Source organism: Carassius gibelio, chromosome B15 (assembly GCF_023724105.1).
Source record: "Carassius gibelio isolate Cgi1373 ecotype wild population from Czech Republic chromosome B15, carGib1.2-hapl.c, whole genome shotgun sequence".
Taxonomy (NCBI): Eukaryota; Metazoa; Chordata; class Actinopteri; order Cypriniformes; family Cyprinidae; genus Carassius; species Carassius gibelio.
The window spans coordinates 6,279,205-6,302,882 of NC_068410.1; the positions used below are offsets into that span (position 1 = coordinate 6,279,205).

General features: G+C 36.7%; 2 protein-coding genes across 2 annotated transcripts in view; one reads left to right on the plus strand and one right to left on the minus strand.

Moving 5' to 3' along the window:
• Nucleotides 1-19,996, plus strand: part of kmt2bb (lysine (K)-specific methyltransferase 2Bb) — a 47,387-nt gene extending 27,391 nt beyond the window's left edge. Inside the window, exons 24-37 of the mRNA XM_052577296.1 lie at nucleotides 253-411; nucleotides 559-676; nucleotides 800-878; nucleotides 1,004-1,164; nucleotides 1,270-1,440; nucleotides 1,531-4,489; nucleotides 4,588-4,680; nucleotides 5,185-5,294; nucleotides 5,384-5,521; nucleotides 6,500-6,752; nucleotides 15,747-15,854; nucleotides 16,264-16,347; nucleotides 16,826-16,955; nucleotides 17,310-19,996. Coding sequence (XP_052433256.1) covers nucleotides 253-411; nucleotides 559-676; nucleotides 800-878; nucleotides 1,004-1,164; nucleotides 1,270-1,440; nucleotides 1,531-4,489; nucleotides 4,588-4,680; nucleotides 5,185-5,294; nucleotides 5,384-5,521; nucleotides 6,500-6,752; nucleotides 15,747-15,854; nucleotides 16,264-16,347; nucleotides 16,826-16,955; nucleotides 17,310-17,585 — 4,839 coding nt within the window. The 3' untranslated portion in view covers nucleotides 17,586-19,996. The remainder of the gene's footprint in view (nucleotides 1-252; nucleotides 412-558; nucleotides 677-799; nucleotides 879-1,003; nucleotides 1,165-1,269; nucleotides 1,441-1,530; nucleotides 4,490-4,587; nucleotides 4,681-5,184; nucleotides 5,295-5,383; nucleotides 5,522-6,499; nucleotides 6,753-15,746; nucleotides 15,855-16,263; nucleotides 16,348-16,825; nucleotides 16,956-17,309) is intronic.
• Nucleotides 19,987-23,638, minus strand: igflr1 (IGF-like family receptor 1). The gene is made up of 7 exons (XM_052577297.1): nucleotides 23,403-23,638; nucleotides 22,878-23,070; nucleotides 22,514-22,580; nucleotides 22,197-22,371; nucleotides 21,814-21,903; nucleotides 21,332-21,469; nucleotides 19,987-21,239 (listed from the first exon to the last, which is right to left on the minus strand). Exons 1-7 carry the CDS (start codon nucleotides 23,491-23,493, stop codon nucleotides 20,923-20,925), a joined length of 1,071 nt encoding a protein of 356 aa, XP_052433257.1. The 5' UTR covers nucleotides 23,494-23,638; the 3' UTR covers nucleotides 19,987-20,922.
• Nucleotides 23,639-23,678: the final 40 nt, after the last annotated feature.

Genomic DNA, 23,678 nt, shown 5'->3' on the forward strand with positions numbered 1-23,678 from the left:
GTAAGAAAAAATATTGCAATATATATCGCAGAAAAATAAAATATCGCAATGTCATTTTTTCCGAATATCGTGCAGCCCTACTTTATACTGCTTTGAGTTAATAACATTAACAAACATGATGCTTAATAGATTGTTAATGTTTATTTAGTTATAAATTTTAAAATGTATTATTTAAACATGAACAGTTTACTTGCATCAGGTAAAAACAATCTAATGTTTGGCTTTGCTAATTTTCGGACTTTCCTTCCGTAGCGCTGTGAACGGTGTAACCGAACTGGGGCAACGGTAGGTTGCTGCCTTACTTCATGCCAGAGCAACTACCACTTCATGTGCGCTCGCTTTCGCAACTGTGTCTTCCAGGATGATAAAAGAGTCTTCTGCTACAAGCATCGTGACCTTATAAGTGGAAAAGTGAGCTTTCAGTTTGATAGCATTTTATTTAGTCATAGATGTTTGAGTTGTGATTTGATAGTTATTTAAAAAATCTGCCAAATAGACACTTGATGTTAGCTTTGTATGATTGGTTTGAGAGTGAACTTTTTTTCTGTAATTTGCCAGATGATCACTGGTCAAGCGTTTGAAGTACTTCGGAGGGTTTATGTGGATTTTGAAGGGATAAGTCTTCGCAGAAAGTTTTTGACTGGATTGGAGCCAGAGTCTGTCAATCTAATGATAGGTTGGTGTTTTTATTTTTGAAGCATGTATAAATAGTACAGTTTGATGCACATAAGTATAAAGTTATGTTTTGTTGTAAAAAAAAAATTTATTAGTGTTTTAAACATAATTTTTCACTGGGTAGGTTCTTTGCTGGTAAAAAAGCTGGGAAAGCTGAGTGAATTATCTGTCTCTAATGGAAATCTTTTTCCTGTGGGTTATGAGTAAGTAGCTTTATTTTATTAAAAAAAAATGTTGGAGTTTGCTCCTGTTGAAATGTACATGCTAGATGTCTTGTATTGCCACTCGCTTGTACATCAATACAGTTTTTATTTCTTCTGCTGTTCAGATGCTCTCGCTGGTATTGGAGTACTGTAAACCCTCTTCGTCGGTGCAAATACACATTTTGTGTTAAGGAGGTTCGTTCACCTGTTCAAGAAAAACCAGTGGAAGAGTCGCCCGATCAGGGAGAAAATTGCACAATTGCCCATAGCCCATGCCCCCTGTCAGGTGAGTAATATGTAATATTATTACTTGCAAAGTGATGTTTTGTACATGGCTTGTACTTATGGAATTTTTTTATATATTATTAATTCCAATATATATTTTCATTAGAAACTGAAGCCCTGGGAGTGGATTTTTCTTCAACAAATCCTTCCACTGAAACTAATTCCACTTCGGTATCTGTCTTTGCCAAACCGGACGTTTGTGCCCGCTCCAAAATCCCTTCATACCCCCAGAACAGAAGACCTGCGGGAGGACTTTCCAGACCACTGCCCTCTCCAGGTAGTTAATATCAGTTAGGGTGAAGTTTTATGTATGGTCTTCACAAAGTTCATGTGAAGCATTTTGATCATGTTTTTTTTTTTTACCCAGGAGCAGCCCCATCCAAACCTCACCACATCCTGACTATTAGTGATTTGGAAGACACTCGAAGGCCACGACGGCATAGCCCACACACACAGAATAGCGGTACTCGCAGTCACATGGCCTCCCCTACTCTTGGATCCCCTGCAGGCCCAATTGCTTCTAGAGCAGGTGGTTCCCACCACCCTAAATCCTCCCAGTCTACCTCCCCAGGTTTCCCCGTTGGTGCTACTGAAAACCAGCTGACCTCTTCATCAGCTCGTCCTGTCAGTCGAAGTGCTTCCTTTGTCCGGGGTTCTGGGATATTGATGCCTCATTCTACCTCAGGACTGTTTTCACAGTCCACAAGGCAAGGTGGCATTGGCAGCACCCCGTGCACCAACCGATCTATCACCACTCCCACCCACCTCTCCACAAGACCAAAACCTTTTGATTTTAATCAGATAGACTCTGTTAAAATTCCACACCATTTTATAGCATCACCACAGGAGCATCCAGGAGAAAATGGTGCCTTGTCAGTAGGAGACCCTTTGGGTACACAAAAAGGTAATAATCTAGGCAGTGACAGGGATTTCCCTTTTACATCCATCCACTTAGAGGCAGACCTGACTGTGGCACCTGAGCTAAGAACTGAGCTTGAAATTGAAGAAACTGAGCTTAATGAAGGTGTAGCGATGAACTGCAGTGGCCAAATTGTAGTTGAAGGTGAAGACAACCAGGAAGACTTCTTGGAGCCAGATGAAGAGAAGTCCAAAATGTCTACCCAAAGATTGTCTTGTACTGTTAATCCTTGTCAGGAAGACTGGGGTAATAGTTCTTCTGATGAGGACATGGAAAACTACTTCAACTTCACTCGCACAGTGGTTACTTGCAAGGCTCAAAGGGATGCCTCTCAGACATCTACATCTCCATCTTTAAGGCAGATTTCACAACTTGATGGTGTGGATGATGGGATAGATAGTGATACAAGTGTGGCTAATAATGAAAACCAGGGTGGGAAATTGTCAAAACAAGCCCCAAAAACACACAAATCATTCAACACTGTGCCTCATGAACAGACAGCTAGCAATGGTCTGTGTTTGGCATTTCCAAGTCCTGTTTCTGATTTTTCTTCAATTCGGTTAGAACCTGTGCCCAACTTGGAGACTGTTGCTGATCAAGATTGTTTTGGTGTTATCAAAACATTGCAGTCAAGCCAAGACCCATTGGCAAATGTTGTAGTACAAAAGCCTTCAAACAATGCATTTTCTACATATGGTAATGATTACCAAAGCCCTCATTTAATGATTGAACCCTTAATTCTTGAGAGTTGTGAATCTCTTTCACCCAGTACACATTTCACAGAGTTGGTCCCAGTCCAAGATTCTCCAAATGAACCACAAGACTCCAAAGAATTGTACTTGGATCCTAGTAGTGGCCACTTTGTGTCGTCAATGGATGGCTCAACAGTTTACCAAAACCACTTGCAAGAAGATTCTCTTGACTTAATGGAAGTTAATGGAATTCAGATTCCACAGCAACAAAATCCTGTTCCTTCCACTGTGGTAACCAAATCTACATTTTCTGATTCCTCTACACAAGTTTCTTTTGCAACATTCCCAAATCAGGCACTATCTGCAAATATTTCTTTGTACCCTGTCCAAACTCCTGAAGGTAAGACAGTCTTGCCACCCGTAGAGAGTTTCAGAACCAAATTACACCCACCTGCTGAACCAAGGCATCCCGCCCCTTCAGTTCCTGGAGGGGCAATGCCACGTGTTCCTACAAAGTCAATGCTGTCTGTGCCATCATCCACCGGTGTACCTCTTGGGACTTATGGGCCAGTTTCGGGTACAGTGTCTGTCCCATTGCATCCCACTTACCCGCAGCCCATCAGCTCTACAATTGTTGGCATGATTTCCTCCTCTGTAACTTCTCAACCATCAGCTCAGTGCCAAGCAATGCCTTCTGCCATTCACCCAGCCTCTGCTACAGGTGTCATCAATGGGTACAACACCACACCTATGCAAAGAGAAACTGCCCTGGGTCGAACAATTTTCATAAATTTTTCAACCCCCAGATCAGCAATTGAACCTCAACAACAGTTGGTTACTCAAGCATTACCAGGTCATGCTATTCTTACGGTAAAGGAGGTTGGTGGACCTAATGTGGATCCTACACCACATGTTTTACTTGTTAATCGTCTTGGTCAAATATTTGTCAAAAACCCAGAAAGCAACACTTTCCAACTGCCGACTCCAAATTCCCCTTCATATAACTGTGTTACTCAAATCGCCAGCCTCCTGCAAAGCAATGCCTTGTCCACAACACTTGCAGCAGCTGGGAACCTGCCCCCAGTTGCAGGTGTCACCATTCCGACCCAAATCCCCCAAATTGTAACTCCACTGGTACAGACCTCCAACACTATTACCCAGTTACTTACCACTAGTACTAACGGAGAGGTTTCACTACCAGCAGATGTTAAAAAGTCACGTCGGAATGCCAAAGCTTGTGGAGATAGAGTGAAAAAACCACGAAATAAGGAGTCTTCCACACCTAGAAGGACAAAGTCTGCAAGCACACACGGTCCCTCTAGCAAACAGTCTACGAGTCAAAAAACAACCTCCTCAGATACATCAAATCAAGCTGAAAGTGCCCAAGCTATCATTAACCAAGCTATGGCTGGATACTATGATCCCAACAAGACAGTTTCCCTAATTACCTCATCACCTCGTAACAGTACCGTTGTTGGGCGAACTCAGTCAACAAGTTCAATAGTTTTACCGGAAGGACTCCTTGTTGAATCCGAGATAAAGGCTTCCCCACCAGCAACACCAGAAGCAGCACCTCGACCAAAACAGGTTAGAATGAAAAGAGTGTCCTCTTTATCTGACCGTATCGCCACCAAGAAATCAAAATCTGACTTTTTAGACCTTGACCACCCTAGTGGATTGGAAGAACCACGCAAGTCAAACTCGGTATCAGCAAGGTGAATGGAACCAATAAGAACTGACTCAAATTTCTGTATGTTTTACTTTGCTTTCAAACTCTACATGGATTATTCATCTGTTCCTTTTTCAATTGCAGGTATGGAGTTCGCATTAAAACTCCAAGCTTCAAAGGAATTCTGGACTTAGACAAGCTGAATGAAGAGCGAAGTAGTGACTCAGAGAGTGCAAGGTGAGCCTTTAAATGGAAAAAGACATTTTTTAGATTTCACTAAAGACATTTAAGTATAAGTATTATTTTTGCCTTTTAAAACATTTTAAAATTAATTATTAAGTAATAATACATAAATGTCACCTTCAAGATTATAAAGTTACTGGCAGCATTTTAAATCCTGTCCTGTACTACTAAAATACTTGTAATATTTTATTTCAGTTTAGAAAAATCGTTTTGTCAAACTTGAGCAGGACCTACCTGTATTTTTGGCTTATCAAACAGTAAATTCAGTTCATATGCAGTTGACCATCCCAAATGTCTGTGTAATATGTCAAAGATAGAATACTAAATACATTCATATTAATAATAACAACTTTTTTTATGTGGGTAGTTTTTTCCACCCTTTTCATTGAAGGATGTTCAAGTGGTGACATTGTAACGGAAAGAATAAGTCATGCATTTATGCAGTGGCATGATTAAACCACTGGTACGTAATGTGGCGTATCATTTATTTAATTTTAGGCCTGGGCCTTGGGATCGTCTTTCATTGCCTCGTGGTGGAGACAGCAACAAACCAACAACATGGGATCCTGCTAACCGGAATCCACTGCCTGACTGGAACAAATACTCAGGTATTATTACTTTTTTTATTATTATTATTATTGTTTTGCTCACTTTTAGATGTTTCATTGGATTGAACAATAAGACTCTTTTCTTTTAGGGATACTGTCTTGTTCAGATGATGAGATGCTTCCATCAGATGGGGAAGAGCATAGCCCTCCCAGCCGAGACCAACCCTACCTATGCTTTGAGATCACTAGTGATGATGGCTTCATGGTAGAAGCACACAGTATTGAGGGTAGGAGACTGTGGTTGGAAAAATGTTAAAAGTGTAAAAGTATGATTTACTTTCGGTATGAATATATATATGTTAGGGAAAAAAATGTTAGCCTGAATGCTAATAAGTCACTTTGGGATAAAAGCATCTGCTAAATGCATAAATTAAAATTTAAATTAATAAATTATATATATATATATATATATATATATATATATATATATATATATATATATATATATATTTATATGTATGTATGTATGTATGAATGTATATATATATATGTGTATATATATATATATATATATATATATATATATATATATATATGTATATATATATATATATATATATATATATGTATATATATATATGTATATATATGTGTATGTATATATATATATATATATATATATATACATACATATATATATGCATATTTATATATATATATATATACATATATATATACATATATATATATGTATGTATATGTATATATATATATATATATATATATATGTAAGGGTTGTGACGGTGAAGAAATTTGGCCAAGTTACAGCTATTTAAAGGTCTGGAATCTGAGGGTGCAAAGAAATCTAAATACTGAGAAAATCCAGATGACATTCTTAGCAATGCATATTACTAATCAAAAATTAAGTTTTGATATATTTACTTTAGGAAGTTTAAAAAACATCTTCATTGAACATGATTGTTACATACAATCTTTTTTGGCTATTGCTACAAATATACCCCAGCAACTTAAGACTGTTTATATCGTCTAGGGTCACATATGTATATGTGTGTGTGTGTGTGTTTAGTTATTATATTTAATCAGTTTTATTTATTTAATTTTTATAGGAATTATGCAAAATGCATGGCCATTTTTTTATTTTCTTGCTATTGGCAGGCTAAAGGCCTTAATATGTTAAGTGTGCATGTAAAGTGTAGTGTTTTTACATTTTTAAATGCATTTATGAACCAAAAAATTGTTCACAGTTGCTTGGGCCGCTGTTATCGAGGGAGTTCAGGAGGCCCGTGCTGTTGCTGGACTGAGGCAGCTCGCTTTTTCTGGGATGAGTGGTGCGCGTGTGATGGGAATGCTGCATGATGCTGTAGTCTACCTGGTGGAACAGCTCCAGGGGGCCAATCGCTGCCATCGCCACACCTTCCGCTTCCACAAGCAGGCCAGTCAGGAGGAAGATCTGCCCGTTAACCCAAGTGGCTGTGCTCGCTCTGAAGTCCACCTGAGGTCAGTTTTGACTTTTTGATTCTTGTCCAGTTTTTAAGTGATGATAGCACAGTGATTATATGTGTACTATTAGTAAAGATAAATAAAAATAATGATGTATCTACAGTAAGTGGACATCCAAAACGCCCCTTTTACCACCGCGGGTACCGCCACCACTGCGTATGTAAAGTGCATTTGCAGCTTTTGATCACTGAGTTATCAAACAAGCGCATAAAAGCACATTTTCGGAAATAGACGTCCGTTTTGTCTCGCTGATGTGTTAAATTTGATGGCTTCAGTCACGGAAAATCAAAGAAAAACACTATAGTTAAAATATTTAATATATTTAATATTCACAAATGAAAGTTTGGTACTTATGAAGTTATGTGCATTTCTTAGAATGAATTCAAGCAGGATAAACGTCAAGCCTATGCCTGAGCCTGTGCTTTTATTTTCTCTAAGCTACATGGTATTAAACCATATTTTAGATTTGATGCATTTAAAAGTTTTATTGCAGTATTATTTATATTATATGAATTGTGTTATATTATTCAAAATGAATTGTGGTTTACTTTGCATCGGAGCATTGAAAGTGGTAGCCTATTTTAGGCTGGTAGGCTACATGGATTAATATACAAAATGTCAATATTTTCATATATTAAGCCTATATTTTAATTTATATTTAAAACATTCCTTTAATAAAACAACATGCATTTTTGTTATTCGTTACCTTTCCTTAATTTTGACAGATAACTTCTTGGGAAAAAGACATTTGTCTGTAAACTGATCAAGAAATTGTTTTATTTATTTTTAGTAAAACGGTGAAGCATTATTTAGGCCTAATAAGCCTAAAACAAGAAACTAATAAATTAAACCTGAACGATTTAGCTAAATCTTTGAAACTCTAAAGAGTGGATGGAATAATAAAACGTCCTCACAAATAAACTCAAGTTCTCTCATAATAATCAACAAAATGCACACGATGTAAAAAAGGGCTTTATTAATTGACAACTTAAGTGATTTTAATGGGAGCCTTCTTTACTTGCCTTTAGTGCTGGGCGATAGTATATGGCCTACAAAAAAAAAATTCCCGATTTTTTTTTTTTTTTTTTTTTCCAGAAAAAAATCAGATCTATGATTTAAATCGATTTTAAAATCAATATTTAAATGACAAATTTTTCAAAACAAGTTTTAGTATAGTTCTTTATAATTCATTTACCAAGTCAAATTTATGAAAAAATTAAGATGATAAAAAAAAACCCAGTAATGTTATTACCTTAATGTTGGAAAGACTTTTATTTTATTTTATTATAATTATTTTATTTGTTAATAGACTACTAGCCCATCATGCATCTAACTATTCTCTTGGCGTTAAGAGCTCTGTAGATTAAAACTGGCAGGATGCGAGAGTTGTTGGGGTGTTGGCATGAATTGTACTCATGATAGAGTGTGCTTGGAGCGAGTGAAAACCACGAAGCTCAGACTCTTAATATCCTCTCCTCGCTCCAGTCAGAATCACTCCACTCCGCTCATACTCATACTTAGTTTAATAATAAAAAAAATGCAGCTGCATTTAAATGCAGTTGTGTAAAATATGTGCAAGATTTGCACTGAGGGTGTGATCCTGGATGTGCAGCATTTATTCTTATTTGATTTATCTTCATTACAAACCTTGTTTGGTTTTATTTTGGATAATTGCATGTAAAAAAAAAATAATTTACGTTCTAATGCATATGCAAATTTGAATTCGTATTCAAGTGTTTGTGCAAAAATGGTTAATGCGCATTAATAACAGGGAGGCGCCTTCTCATCACCTTAATTTTTTCCTGATAATGAATTTACTTAAAATTGTGATGTCTCACACACATTAAAAATATATCTGCAGAAAGCTTGAAATGTCTTTTAAAGGAAAATGAAAGCATTGTGTAATCTGTGAATGTTGCATATTCAATTAAACCTCTGATTAGTTGAATATAACAAATGAACGACTAGAACTACAAAAATCTTATGTGGGGGCAGACCACAACGAGTCCTAAACCTGCTCAGCAAGTTTGAAACCCTCATAAGAAACTGTCCATATGAAAGAGCAAGAGATTCACACCTTTATCTCGACCCCCACAAGCCATACATAACTACCCTTAAAAAAAAAAAAAAAAAAAAAACCTCCAGCTGAACTGAATTCGGTCTGTTTTTTGGCCATAAGGAACAGTGTGTTACTGAGATGAAACATTACTGTTACTGAGCACTCATCAGAACTGCTCTTTGTATTCATTATTTTCTCAAAGCCCATAATATTATTTTCACAAGACCATAATGATAATTAAAAAATTATCAATTGATTTTATTTTATCTTTACGAAAATCATTGTTATTTGTGATAGTACATTTTTGCGGAAGGCTTTAAGACCAAGCGGGAATCCTCTGCAGCTGCTCCCGCCTCACAGCGCATTGGACTCCGCTAACTGGTGCAGCTTCACCGGTTTAACTTTACTACCGTATTTTCCGACTTGTACTCAGGTGCGACTTATAGTCCGAAAAAAACTGTAAATCAGATTGAGGCGAATACAACTTATTGATCACGAGACCAACATTTAGCAAGGCAGGAAAACATTCATTCTACCTGAAGGAAGACATATTTCATTGAGCTAATGCTGTTAAATAGAGAGTTAAAGTGAGTTAGAGTGAGAGAGAGAACCTAGTCTAGGGCTATTCTTAAACTTGGAGCTCATTATATTGAAGTACAAATCAAAACACCAGAAACTTTAAGCATTTTATGAATAATGAAATGTTATGAAAAGTATACATTTTATTTATTCACATGCTGTATGATTGAAATAATATTTTAGTTCACAACTTTCAGTTCCATTGTTTAAAAAAATGCTTTATTGGCTAACGTTTCATAAACCTTCAGTTGTTATGCTCTAAAATCCTTGCCATTTGTAATTTCACAGTATTTTCACCTCGTAAATCAATAATCTTTAAAGTCACAATTCTATTATGGTCAAATTTACTCAGGCCGATGGTATTTTTTAATTACATTATTTTATTATTATTTATTATTTATTTTTGAATAATTGTAGCCTATATAAATAGTTGAAGCAAAACAAATATTTGGATCGTCCCTTATTTTTCCCCTTATTTTCTCAAAGAATAAACACTTATTTTCTACAAGAATAAACATAACATATTATTAATTCATAGAAATAATTTAAGCAATTAAAACCTTTTTTTAAATTTAACTTAAACTAACTTTAAAATCTCAAGCAGTTAAAAAGTGTAAAATGACACAGTGCATGTTAAATAGCCTAAATGAACTTGGTTTAACAATATAATTAGAACTAACTATATAATTAGATTTTTTTAAATGAACAATTCCTGTGTAAAATGGGACAGCAACCTTTATATCGAACATTTTAAAATCATCCACAGTTGAGCAACCCGAGAGGCAGATCTGCACCAGAGCACGCAAGTCATTTTCAGATGCAATGAAAAAAAAAAAAAAAAAAAAAACACCACCACCCTGGATAGCCTAGATTAGGCCCAGGCTCTGTTCTAAAGTATATAATAATTATAATTACTGTTAACCCAGAGTAACAAATTTTAATGGATTAATCGCCTATTTTCATTTGCTGCATGTTTTATTTCCTTTTTTTTTTTAAACACGCTAAAAAAAATTTAGTTTGTTAGAGGAAAAAATATATGAGTCGTGTACAGGTTGCATTTAAACTGATGAATCACCTAATTTCATTTGCTGCATGTTTTTTTATTTATTATATATATATATATATATATATATATATATATATATATATATATATATATATATATTAGTGCTGTCAATCGATTAAAAAAAATTAACTAATTAATCGCAAAATTTTTTAAAATTAATCGCGATTAATCGCGATTAATCGCAATTAAAAGACTGAAACTTTTTGGATATGTAAATGTAAAATGTAAATAATTAATGTAAACTCAAGACAAAGAAACTATTTAAATTCAAAATATGATTGTTTATTGGAATTTTTGTTTAACTTGTAACACAGATTTTCTCATGTAAACAACATACCTGCAATAAACCATCAATATCCTCCAAATTAACTGTTGGCTTGAAAGCCATATTTATTACAGAAATAAAAACACAGGCATGTAAGTACCATTTGAATTTCAAAACAATCAATGCCAATAAAAAACAAAAATGATTTCCATGTTGAATTCTAAGTGGACTGCAAAAAAATTCCAAAGTATAGTCATTGCCAGTGCTTTAAGTGGGCCAGTATGCACCAGTACTCAGTACCGCCACTTCCAAATATAGCTCTTGAGCGTACCGCCACCTCTCCGTGCGCCCAGAACGTGCTTGTAGCGTAACGGTACGCTCATTTGGACATCTGTTTTAATAGAGGTTTTAATCTTTTACCTGCACTGCCGATTTTCAGAGCGCCCTTCACAATGCAAGCTTCCTAATTCATCCCACCCAGAGCAGAAACTACATTACCCATTCACCCTTAAGTTATACAAGTGAATAGCGCATGTGTCGCTTTTCCCAATGTGAAGTGTCAACAACTCAACGTGGCCGGAGAAGGTGTGTGAAACTCGTTGTGAGTTATACTAAAGCAAAATCTTGAGTATTTATTGTCTGATAAACATTAAAAACTGTCTGCGGAGGTTGAGTCGTCCTGCAGCCCCCGCTGGCTGCTCATTGGCTGCAGCATCTTTTTTCTAAGTTCTAAAAAAATACCGTAGACGGCAAGGCACAAATTTAGATATTCATTTATCTAATTAATCTATAGCCTATGCACAAAGACAATATGATCTTTTTGTCCCCTTTTTGTGTTAAAGCTTGATGAAGAGAGAGAGCGCAAGTTGCTGCAGCTGCGAGGAGGACAGTGATGCACGCGCACAGGAGTGATTGACAGTTCGCGGCACTGTGTACAAAAAATACTCCGCTACACAATTATTTTGTTATTTTCGTTTAAGCTTATTAACGTTTTTTTTAAACAATGACATTTGAGTTCATGATTTTAATGTTGCTGTTTCTTGTGGCAGACTGAATGAAGAGTAATGTTTCTTGTGGCAGACTGAAGAGTAATCCGGCAGAGTTTTATAGGCCTACTGAAACTTTCCGTCTAAAAGTCCTTCCTTGGTCTTATCCATATTTCTTTGCACGTTGAACACACATAGGCCACAACTGGAAATAAAAAAAAAACTGCAACCGCGTTAATTGCGTTATTTTTTTTTAACGCGTTAAATATTTCAAATTAATCGAATGCGTTAACGCGCTAATTTTGACAGCACTAATATATATATAAATATATATATATATATATATATATATATATATATATATATATATATATATATATATATATATATATATATTATATATAATTCATGTATAAGTTGCATACATTTAGAAATAATAATGGCTGGCCTAATAATGTTATGATTTACCAACAGGATATTTTTAGTTCCCTTCACTTTACAACAAATCCTTTAAATTTAACAAAAAATATCAGAACAAAACAAGAATTAAAAATATATAAATATAATGGATAATTATAATTGCAGTATATAATAATATTGGCTTAGCTATAAACAAACAAACAAAAAAAATTTAAAGCTAAGCCTAAGGTAAGGTTGGGCTCTCTCATTCGGGAGAAATCCAAATGTTTATATATTGGTGATGTTGCCCATTTGAAGCTTAATCCCTTTGTGCTCAAGCATCGCCGACAGCCCCAGTTTATTACTGTTTCACTTTCACAGCACGTTAAATATCACTCTTACTTGATCTGGACAAACTGTGCATCAATTGAAAGTTGAAAGACTCTAGCTTCGATATTTGACCAATGTTTTGATAAGACATTGTTGCAGTGACAGTTATTTAGTAATTTATGTCAGGATTGCAAAATAACAAATCCGTATTATGCCACATTTTGAATAGAAATTCACCACTCATTCATATTCAGTCACGTCAGCAGCGGTTTATTTGTGTTCACCTAGACTCACTGAACAGCATCAATAAGGATTTATAGACCAAATACGCATATCCGCGGAGATATATGGATATATTTACCGATGTTTACTTCGTATTTCTTCAGAATCATCATTTCTATTCATTTTCCACTGACTTACGCGATCTTATGATAAATAGCCTCTCCCAGCACTGTCTCTGTGTGTTTGCTTCCGTGTACTCGAGCTTTGACCCAGACAGACTCTGATAGTACCTTCGGCTTGTCAATCTAACAATCCCAAAACCGGACAGCGTCAGATCGTGTCACATGGTTTGTGAACACTTCCTGGTTCATAACTGCTCACAACAGTGATAGATAGGGGTGCTCCGATCACGATCGGCCGATCGTTATGCACATCTCGTCAATAAAGCTGGTTCTCTAATCAGTGGTTAATTCCATCAGGTGCGTGATTTCACATAGAGCAGCTGTTACTACACAGAGCCATTGTTAATAGAGAAGATGCGCAAATCCACTTCATTTTCAGCGTTTTTTGGAGCATCTTCTCAGTTAACAACGGCTCTGTGCGCACTAATTTCTTTCTTTCTAATTTATCCGCTGTCTCTGTACAATGTGCATAGACCTTGGAACAGGGGGGGCTGGGGGGGCGGCCAGAGACAGGCGCGCTCAGAGCTAGTGCTGTCACTTTTGTGAAAAAATAATTTTCGATTTTTAAGACATAAGTGTTCATTGAATCGATTGTAAAATCGATTTTCCATGTCAAATAACGGACGAACGTAAAGAGAGCACTGGAAACGCACAAGTCAGCAATATTTCTTATTTATTTGAATGAACTTTCGTGAAGAATAACAAACAGCAACAGGAGTGCCATAACATAAGAAAAACATCACTGCAGGCTTCATTTATGATTTAGGCAATTCAAAAATCTCCAAGATTATTTTTAATAATGATTCAATCCATTTAAAAAAACTGTTCAAAAAATTAAACTTTAAATGGACTTGAGAACAGGCCATGTGTGTTTTTTTTATTGAACGTAACCGACACTAGGTAGGCATATTGTAATGCACAAAAAGGCACAAAATAAGGCCATTACAAATTCATTGGACAGAGTCCAGAGCAGAGCGTTTTTTATTCACTATATGTCCAGCTGTTGATGTCCCAGGGACACTCAGGTACAGCTGCGCAAGGTGGGGGTATTACTGCCAATTTCCACCACAAAAGCCGGTCGCTCTCAGCTTGCATTGGTCCTTTTCATAACTCATAACTCGTCTACTGCGCCGCGAGAAGTGGATGAATTCACGTGTTGTAAACATAGAGGGTGTAAATCCAACAGATCCAATTCTCTGAACTGCGTCTGCGGCACAAACTAACACAGCGGCGCCCATCGAGCAGCTCAACTAACACAATCATTATAAAGGTGTTTAAACAACAATACTTCCACTTGCATGTATTTGACAATCGAAATATCCGATATTTCATGCCATAACTAACACATTTGTGAATATTCTGAATAAAAAAGGAAAAATGATATAAAAGCAGATCATCATTCATTCAGCGCTGTTGCTGCTGCAGTGTGTCACGTGACAAGCAATGACGCTTCACCATGGAAACGCCGCCCCCCTCTCACAATATAGTTCCCACGTCCCTGGTAGTGTGTGCGCGCTGGCTTTAGCAGTGCATTCAAGGGCACTCGTAAAACAGGGCGAGTGCGAAGAGGGGAAATCTATATCGTCTATATCGTTGCTTTTCATATCTAGATATAGATACGATAACGATATATCGGTCAGCCCTACTTGTAATGTAATACTACTAATAATTATGCTGATAATATAATAGGGCCGGGACTTTAACGTGTTAATTGAGATTAATTAATTACACAAAAAATAACGCGTTAACTAAGATTAATTAATTACAGAAACAAAATTCCCGCATTTTTAATAACGTATTTTTGCACCGCGGAACGTTTCTCACTGGATGCGTTTCGGCGGGACCGATTATACTGGAGCACCAACTAGCGTTCGCACATCACCGCAGCACACATCGAGCCTCAAGTATCACCTCAACGCAAAACATATAGCAGCTAGCGTGGACTTTACACTTTATGTTGAACTATGTATTATTTTGTTGGTGCAACAGTTTATGTTGAACTCTTTATTGTTTTGGCCAAGGTTATTGAGAGTTGGACTTAGTATGTTATGGCCTCTGAAGCAACAGAGAGATGTTTTCTAATAGTCAGGGTTTCCAATGTTCTGAATGTAATTGACAGTATTGTGTTTTACTTAAAAAAACACTTTACAGAAAGTTCCAGCACCTATAAGCTTCCTGAATTTCTGAAATGTACTATTTCTAAATTGTTTCTAAATATGCTATTGCTACCCTTCATGGCAAAAATTGCACTGGTCTGCTAGACTGGGTTGAACAAAAATAAACAATATTTTGTTGCTTAAGCTTATGTATTCAGTCATTATTCAATGGTATACTATAAATCCATGTGAAAAAAAATTACTTCTCACTGTTCTCAGGTCAAATATTTATATGCGATTAAAATGCGATTAATTTCGATTAATTAATTACAAAGCCTCTAATTAATTATATTAATTTTTTTAATCGAGTCCCGGCCCTAAATATAATGCTACTATTATTACTACCACCATTAACAATAACAACAATGATAATAATCTTATCGAAGAGCCCTTCCCAGCAAATTTATGTGTGATTATTTGCTGTTCATTATGATTAATTTTTGGCCATACTGTATTTAATTCAGCTGTGTTCATAAATAAGGAAATTAATAGTAGGTCACTGTTAGGGGAATCTCCCTATACATTTAGCTTTCATAGAAAGCGGTTAAATGACTAATACCTAGCTACAAGAAGGTAGGTGTTTTTAAGTGAAGAAAATGTTTTGCACTGTTTTTCTTAGTTACCCTGCAGTCATGGGGAAGAGATGTTATCTAGGAGCACAAATTTTGTGATGTAAGTTTGCGTGCCTAAAAAAAGACCAAACTTTTCTGAGTATAGTTCACACCTACTCTTTTATCTATTTCGCAGGAAGTCTACCTTTGATATGTTCAACTTCCTTGCATCACAGCACAGACAGCTTCCTGACACAGACCTGTATGATGAGGAAGAGGATGATGTTCTTCTCAAATCCACCAGGTCAAAGTTTGAATTTTACTGAAGCTTTGTTTCTTTCATATTACGCATATAAGAATTCAGAGGAAAGCATGATGGAGATTCATTATTAAAACAGTATGTGCTTAGTGTTTTTGATCTTTAATTTATTTGTGATTTTAATTTATTAATAAATTGATTTTAAAAGGAGTTATTATGTGAAATACTCAAGGTAATATTTTTGCTGGGGAAAAAACTTGATACGTGGCTGCCGTGACATTTTAATAATTTCTTTTTGTCATGACAGAGTGCTTTTCATGTTTCTTTTCCCTATTTAATATTTTGCTGTTCATACTTCCTCTTTCTTGATTAATTTACTGAGTGTTGCCATTTTAGGTGATTAGTCATTGGGGTTTGGGTCATATGACGAATTAACTGAATTGTATTTTTATAGGCGTGCGACAAGTTTGGAGCTTCCAATGGCGATGCGCTTTAGACATCTAGAGAAGACATCTAAGGAAGCAGTTGGTGTCTACAGGTAGGTTGACTCTTTTTAACCTCCAAATAAGGAACTGAGTCGTTTCAGTTCTGTCGTTAGCTCCCACATTTAAGCAACCTCAGTAGAAAAGATGGGTATGACTTTATTTTTTGCTGAAGTCAAAATTCCACTATGAGACTATATTATAAGATGAGATGAAGTCACCAGCTCCATGAAAGAAATGTACACTCGTGTTTCCAATTGGTCTCCAAAAAATAAAACAAGCTCTGGTGCCATACGAATATACAAAGTTTATCTTCTTTTTTTTTTCTTTTTTTTTTAGAGAAGCATCCCTTAAGATCTGCTAACTGAAGCTCACATAGGGTGTCTGTAAATGTGTTTTTGCCAGAGAAAATGCAATCTTTGGAATCCATTCTGCAACACCATTCCAGTATCTTCTGTCCAGCTTTGTTCTGATGAGTATTTGTTTCCATTGAAAACAGGCCATGTTCATTCCCGTGATTCATTGTTGTTGTAGGTCTGCGATTCATGGAAGAGGCCTTTTCTGCAAGCGAAACATCGAGTCGGGAGAGATGGTCATTGAGTATTCAGGCATTGTCATTCGTTCTGTTCTTACAGACAAGCGTGAGAAGTATTATGATGGCAAGGTGAGTGGAAATGTTCTTTTTAGAGTACATTTGTATATGTGTGATCTCTCAGCCAATTTCCACCAGGTTTAACAACAGAAATGCATTTTGTGTAGTCATGACCCTCTGTTTTTTACCCATTGTTGTAGTTCGTATTATTTTATATTTATTTAGTTTAAATAATAATATCATTTAATACTAAGACACCATCCCCAAGTCATATTTTGCCTAGAAACATTTATTACTTTTACTGTGATCCAAAAAAGTCTCTAAACCTCGCCAAGGCTCCATTTATATGATCAGAAATGGAAATAAAATGCAGTAGTGAGTTTGAATATCAAGTATACCACTTCTTTCTTCTGCGCTTTGTTCCAGGGCATTGGATGCTATATGTTCCGCATCGATGACTTTGATGTGGTGGATGCCACGATGCATGGTAACGCGGCGCGATTTATCAACCACTCTTGTGAGCCAAACTGCTACTCTCGAGTCATCAATGTAGAAGGTCAGAAGCACATAGTCATTTTTGCCTTGAGGAAGATCTACCGTGGAGAGGAGCTGACCTATGATTACAAGTTCCCCATAGAAGATGCAAACAACAAGCTCGGCTGTAACTGTGGTGCCAAGCGCTGTCGGCGCTTCTTAAACTGAAAAGGAGTTTGGAGAAGCTCCAGTGAAGTGACACTGGATGAGAGTGGAGTTAGACGGGTAAAAACAGTAGATTTAGGCTTGATGGGTAAAGGGGATCCAAGCTGAAGGTTTCAAAGCTTAACAGTCACCACTTCAATTTCGAAGTCCTTCAACAGGCCCATACAAGGACTGTTCACATCCTTCAGCCTGGATTACTGCGGATGAGTATTCTTCCAGTTTAGGAGAGAAGGAGGGATGGGGCGCATGAGTGATGTATGGTAATATGGCCAAGGACTTTTCGAAAACATCTCCCACCATGCTGGCTCCTCTGTGATTTTGCAATGAGTCTTGGTTTTCGGTCAAAGGAGCAGTTTTAAACCAGTTCATAAGCAGCAAAGTACGAGATAAAATTGAGTTGTTGCTGTATATTTTGCAGCAAAATTGTGACTACTTTTAATTTATCCCTGCAGGTTTTTGTTTTCCAAAACCTGGAATGTGCTGCCAAGAGTTTGGGATGTTCTGTTCCAATTAAATTCCAAACAACCTCCCTTGAGCTGACCTTTAAAGTGCTGGATTTTCATGATATGAACTGAATCGCCTTTGTGCTGAAGAAGCATTTTATAGTGTGGACCACGTAGTGTGTGAAAGCATAGTGGGAGTGAGGATACTCTGTAAAAACATGCATATTACTAATGAAATGGTGTGAACGTATTCAGATCTGTATCTATTTGATTTTAGTTTAGATCACACTTAGCGTGTTTAGCTGAGAAAGCCTCACACCGCTCAGGACAACACTGTAGACCCCTCAGTGTGACCCATGGATCCACTCCTTGCACATGGCGCTCAGCAAGACTCGCTCTATTGCGTTTCACTCTCATCTGTGACAGTTTGTTCACTTGGAAACCCTTTTAATCTTTTCACAGGCAGGTCTAACTATTCATTCTGTTTTGCTGGCTTGTTCTGTAGGTGTAAGTGTATAAGCATTTTTAAACGTGATGACCTCCATGGTGCTAAGCCTAACATGAGTTTTGAAGGGGATAAAAACCGTAATGTTTCATGAGAACAGATGTGAACTGTAGTTGCTTCAGCCGGTACTAAAACAGCAAAGCAACCCAGACAGACACGCTTTCCAAAAATGAGCCCATAAATGTCAGTGGTGTTTTGAAACCTTATTCCCAGTACTCAAACTGCAACATTTTAGCATGTTTGTGATTTATTTTTGTTATAAATTTTTTTATGCCTCTTGAGAGCCTTGTGTCGAAACAAAATCATGCCCTGAGAGTGGATATCTTGAGTTTCTATTGGTCGTGTAGTAGAGGACACTACTTAAGCTAGTCGTCTAAGTGTGATGACGTTGTGGATTGTTCCTGCAATAATTCATTTCTGCCGCAATTGCACATACAATTGGAGCTCTACATTTATCTAGGGAGTTAGAAACTGCTTAAAGTGTCCTAGAGACGTAGGACAGCGAAAGGCGATGTATACAAGATCTATATATATTTATAGAAGAGTTATTGAAACAGTTTTTCAGTAGATGGTGGCACTCGGCACCTTAATTTAACTCGAAAGATTTGGGAGTTTTCTTCTCTTCTTCATGGAGGAAAAAATCAACAAGCTGATGCCATCGTTCATCTAAGATCTTTCGGACTGTAAGAGCGTTCTATTTATTCCTGTTGGTCTTTATGGAGGTTTTTACCTCTGCTTTTTTTTGTATGTGACAAAGGTCTTATCAGAGTTTTCTTCAGGTATTTTTTGTTTCTTTGTTATTTTAAACCATTTTTCCAGTTTTCTTTAACTTGGACACTGAGGATGAGTTCTTGCAACGTGGCCTTTTTACAAGGTGATGTGTTGGGCCGCCTGTTTGTTTTATTAATGGCTTAGTTACCTGATTTTATTCTAAAAGGAGAAGTTTCCTCCCAACTAGATCACGTTGTCATCTCCTGCTTTTTCCCTTACGTTGTGTGTTTGTGTGGAGGGAGAATATCCATCCAGAACCTGAAATTTAGCAGATTTTAATCAAACCACTCCAGACTTGCAAGGATTCTACCTCAAGCTGTTCAGACGACATCAAGTAATACTAACGCAAAACTAGATTTGCTTGGTCTGTTCTGGCATGCAGGGTTGGCTCGTGTGCAATGAAGGATGCAAAGCTCTAGTCAGGACCTCCTATGATAATGCGTCTCCCAGAGCTTTTTCGGAAAAGAAATTCTATCCGTTCCTGTGTAGGTTATTTAAAAAAAAAAACACACACACATTGCGTTGAAAAAGACTTCAAATGAAAAAACCGTGTGTCTTTGCTACCTTGTACAAATGACCCCTATGTTTGTAAATAGTTGTATACATATTTCTAAACCTGTTTAATTTTTCTATGCACTTTTTTTATTTATAATGTTTTTGCTTAATAAAGATGTACAATACAATGTTTGAACAAAGTTCAAGATTTATTGTGATCTTTGTGTTGACCATACAAAATAATCAATTATACACTTCTAATAACTGATACACTGCTTTCAGAAAGTGTTTGTGGCAAAATCCTGTCAAGAAATCGAATGCTTGGAATATTGGTCCACCAGCAATTCTAAATTTCCAAGATTTATGACCCGATATATAAAAAGATTACATGATTTATAAAAAGATCAGAGGAAAAAAAAGACTCTTCGTTTTCTTGAATTCTAGTAATTAAAAAAAAAAAAAAAGAGTTTCTAAAGTGTCATGCAGTTATAGGCTATAATCAACTAAATGTGTAACATACTAGTATGGAGCTGAAATGGTAGAACATTTGTGGGAAACCACAAAACATGTCTTGTATTTGATTCTAAATGCTTCCAGATGGACTCCAGATGTTATCCATTGTATAAAGTGTACTGTTCACATCCTAGACCAGGGATCCTCAAATCTGGACCTTGAGATTGACTTTCCTGCAGAGTTTAGCTCTACACCTAATAAAACACACCTGAGCATGCTAACCAATGTCTTTGGGATCATTAGAAAATCGCAGTCAGGTGTCTTTGATCAGGGTTGGAGCTAATCTCTGCAGCGCATTGGACCTCAAGGCAAGATTTGAGGAACCCTGTCCTGGACGGTCAATCTATGTACATTATTCAAGCACTGCATGCATCAACCACTGTTACTTAATACTGAACTTATATATAGGGGAAATTAAACAATCTTATAAGAAATCCATTTCCAATTTGCCGATTTTGTATAATTGTGCACTACAATATGCAATTTTTAGAAATGCTAAGCATTAACCCTCACTGAGGTGTAAGCAGATCATACAAATTCACTTAGGAGATCAACAATACAGTATAATAAGTAAATTACTGCTCTGTGTTCTTAAATATTGCATGAATTCTTCTTATACACCTGCAGGAAGCTTCGCCAAAATCTCCACTGCATCGTTACGGCCGATAGCAGTTAGCAACTCAGCGAGGTGGCCGACTGTCCAGTCTGGGTTCTTGGTGACGACACCCTCCAAAACGGCAACAAGGGGGCTTTTGTGGTCCTTCATGGAATATGCATAATTTATCCAGGCAAAGGAAAAGGAGCACTGGGCAGCAAGGTGTCGAGTGTTCTTGGCGCCAGAAATGTCAGGGTCTAATACCAACACAAGCTCCTCAAGAACATCCAAGTTGTTCAGCACCGTTTTTAGAGGTGCACCATGGACCTCAGGTGCTGTGAAAATATTTATGGCATTTTTTCACTTGGGAAATTACTGTAAAGGAGTTATTTGTAGGGTTATGTGTAACTCTTTTTCTTATACCCACCTAATAGGTGCGACAATCCAGTTGCGTGCTCGTTATGACCCTCGTTGATTATGTTGTATGAGATGGCCTGTTCATATCTGGTAATGCCCCTTTTGGACAGGCTTTCATGACTTGTTCCATCACAGCATTTTTTTAACTCTACCGTTTTTAAAAAACAAGAGAAATTCATGTTGGTATAGTTAATCTTGTGAGATTCATCTTGCTTCATTGTAGCACTCAAGAATTGTGTAAAAATACAAAATAAATGTAACGTTCATCACTTCCGTTGTACAAGCATTGACAGAGGATTGCAGAAATGGAGTTTCCAGAACTCAGATCTTGTTTTCTTAATGTCATTTAGCATTAAGATTAAAAGTCTTTAAAGAGCTAATTTTAAAGCGTTGGCTTTGTCTCACTGTCATAACAGGAAACATAAATATCTAGGCTATGAGACCTGCAGATTTCCTCATTTCCTGCCTTGTTTGTTATTATGTTTGACTGACCTTTGTTGAAAGATTTAGTCCTCCTCCTGATGAACAGAAAGAGACAAACCAGCATAAAAGATGAAAAAATCCCAAAACATGCATAGATGCCTGAAAGATGGAAAATAAATTAGCCTTTTCATTTTCAAGCATTGCTTTCATGAAAAAATCAATTAAATTTAAAAACATATGCAGATACAAAACTATATTTAAATTGTAGTTATGTTTTCACAATATTACTGTTTTAACTGGACTTTTGTAACAGCATAAGAAACTTTTTTTTTTTTTTTTTTTTTTTTTTTTTTTTTTTTTTTTTTTTAGACTTCAAACTTTTGAACAGCATACCTATGTGGTAAACCAATGCAGAGATAAAGATTTAAGGATGATGAAATTAAGAAGAATACCTATGAAATGTGAACGAGACCCTTCAGTTGAACTTGGAGAGGGGTTCGGCATTAAGCTGTGTGTGCTTGGAATATAGTTTTCGGGGCTTGGGGAGGGGTCTGGAAAGATTTGAGGGCTTGGCGTTGGGCTTGAGCTGGCAACAGATCTTGTTATGAGGACAGTCGATTTCGCAGTCTACAAAAGAGTTTGCACTGTTAAAATAAAATGCTTTCCCCCCCTTTTTTGTTGAAAGTTTAAGCTTATATCTTTCTGTCTTATATGTGAAAGCATTAAAGAGATAGCTGACCCCAAGAAAAGCTTGAAAAGTTAGAACTACCGTTATTACTGTCATCCTTGTGGTCTGCGACGGTTGAGGGATACATTTTCCGTCAGAAAACTGCTCTCTGCAAAAACAAAATACACAAACGATTTAAAGCCTATATCAAGTAACACTTCCAGTAATGTCCATACATCGGAATAAAAGAGACAAACGGGATTTAAAGCTCACTTTTTATATAGCCTAGTACAAATAGACTAGTGTGTCGTATATTGGCAGTCTTATCAAATTGAATAAACGCAAACCGCTCACTCGGACTGGCTTTCGGTTTTCAGGACTTAAATTAGCAATGTGTTCATTACGAAATTACACTTAAAAATTATAGTAGTAAAAGTAAATAAATAAAATTGAAAGTTAAACGTACCCTTGTTTACAGCAGATGGCATCAGAGTTTGTTTTGCACTCAGATGCAGTAAACTGTGGCGGAGGACAAGAGCGACACTTTTGGCATTTGACTAGAGACCCATCGTTAAATGTCCCGCTTCTGCATGCTCTGTAGGGTGTCTTAGTCTGCTGTTGCTCGTCGGACCACCCGCAGTTTTCAGAAAATTCGTAACCTGTCCTCAGAACAGAACAATGAAGTGTAAACGTGCATTTTTTTCTTACTAGTAGGCGACTACGTTTGGATACAGACAACGTTAACTTAAGGAATAAAACCGTTTCTATCAGTTTTTTCGATGTCTAACATCACTTTATTATAGGCATCACTTTATTTTGCACATTAAAAATTACCTATAGAGTTCATTCAGGCAAATTCTGAAGTTTTTTTTCCAGTCTCTTCAATGGCAAAGAGTCCTAATTTATTTAAATTTGCCCTATGCATTCAAGTTATAGCCTACATATGGACTAAGACAATTATTATTTATCGAACACAGAATTCAAAACGTACCTTCTTTGATTTCATAGTTATTCTCACAAAGCTCACATTTGCGCAGAGAACGATTATAGAATTTCCCTTCTATACAGATCTCTGAAGTCATTGCGGCTGATTTCGTTTAGTCCTTGACGTGGCTGCACTGAAGTCATGTCTTACAGACTGTGTGAAGTTCACCAGATGTGGGTTGGAGGGAAGGATTGGGTGGGTTGTAATTTTAAAGCAGTGACTAGGTCAGACTGTGCCGGATATGTGTGTGAGCCCATAGCCTACATTTCAGAAAGTGTTTGG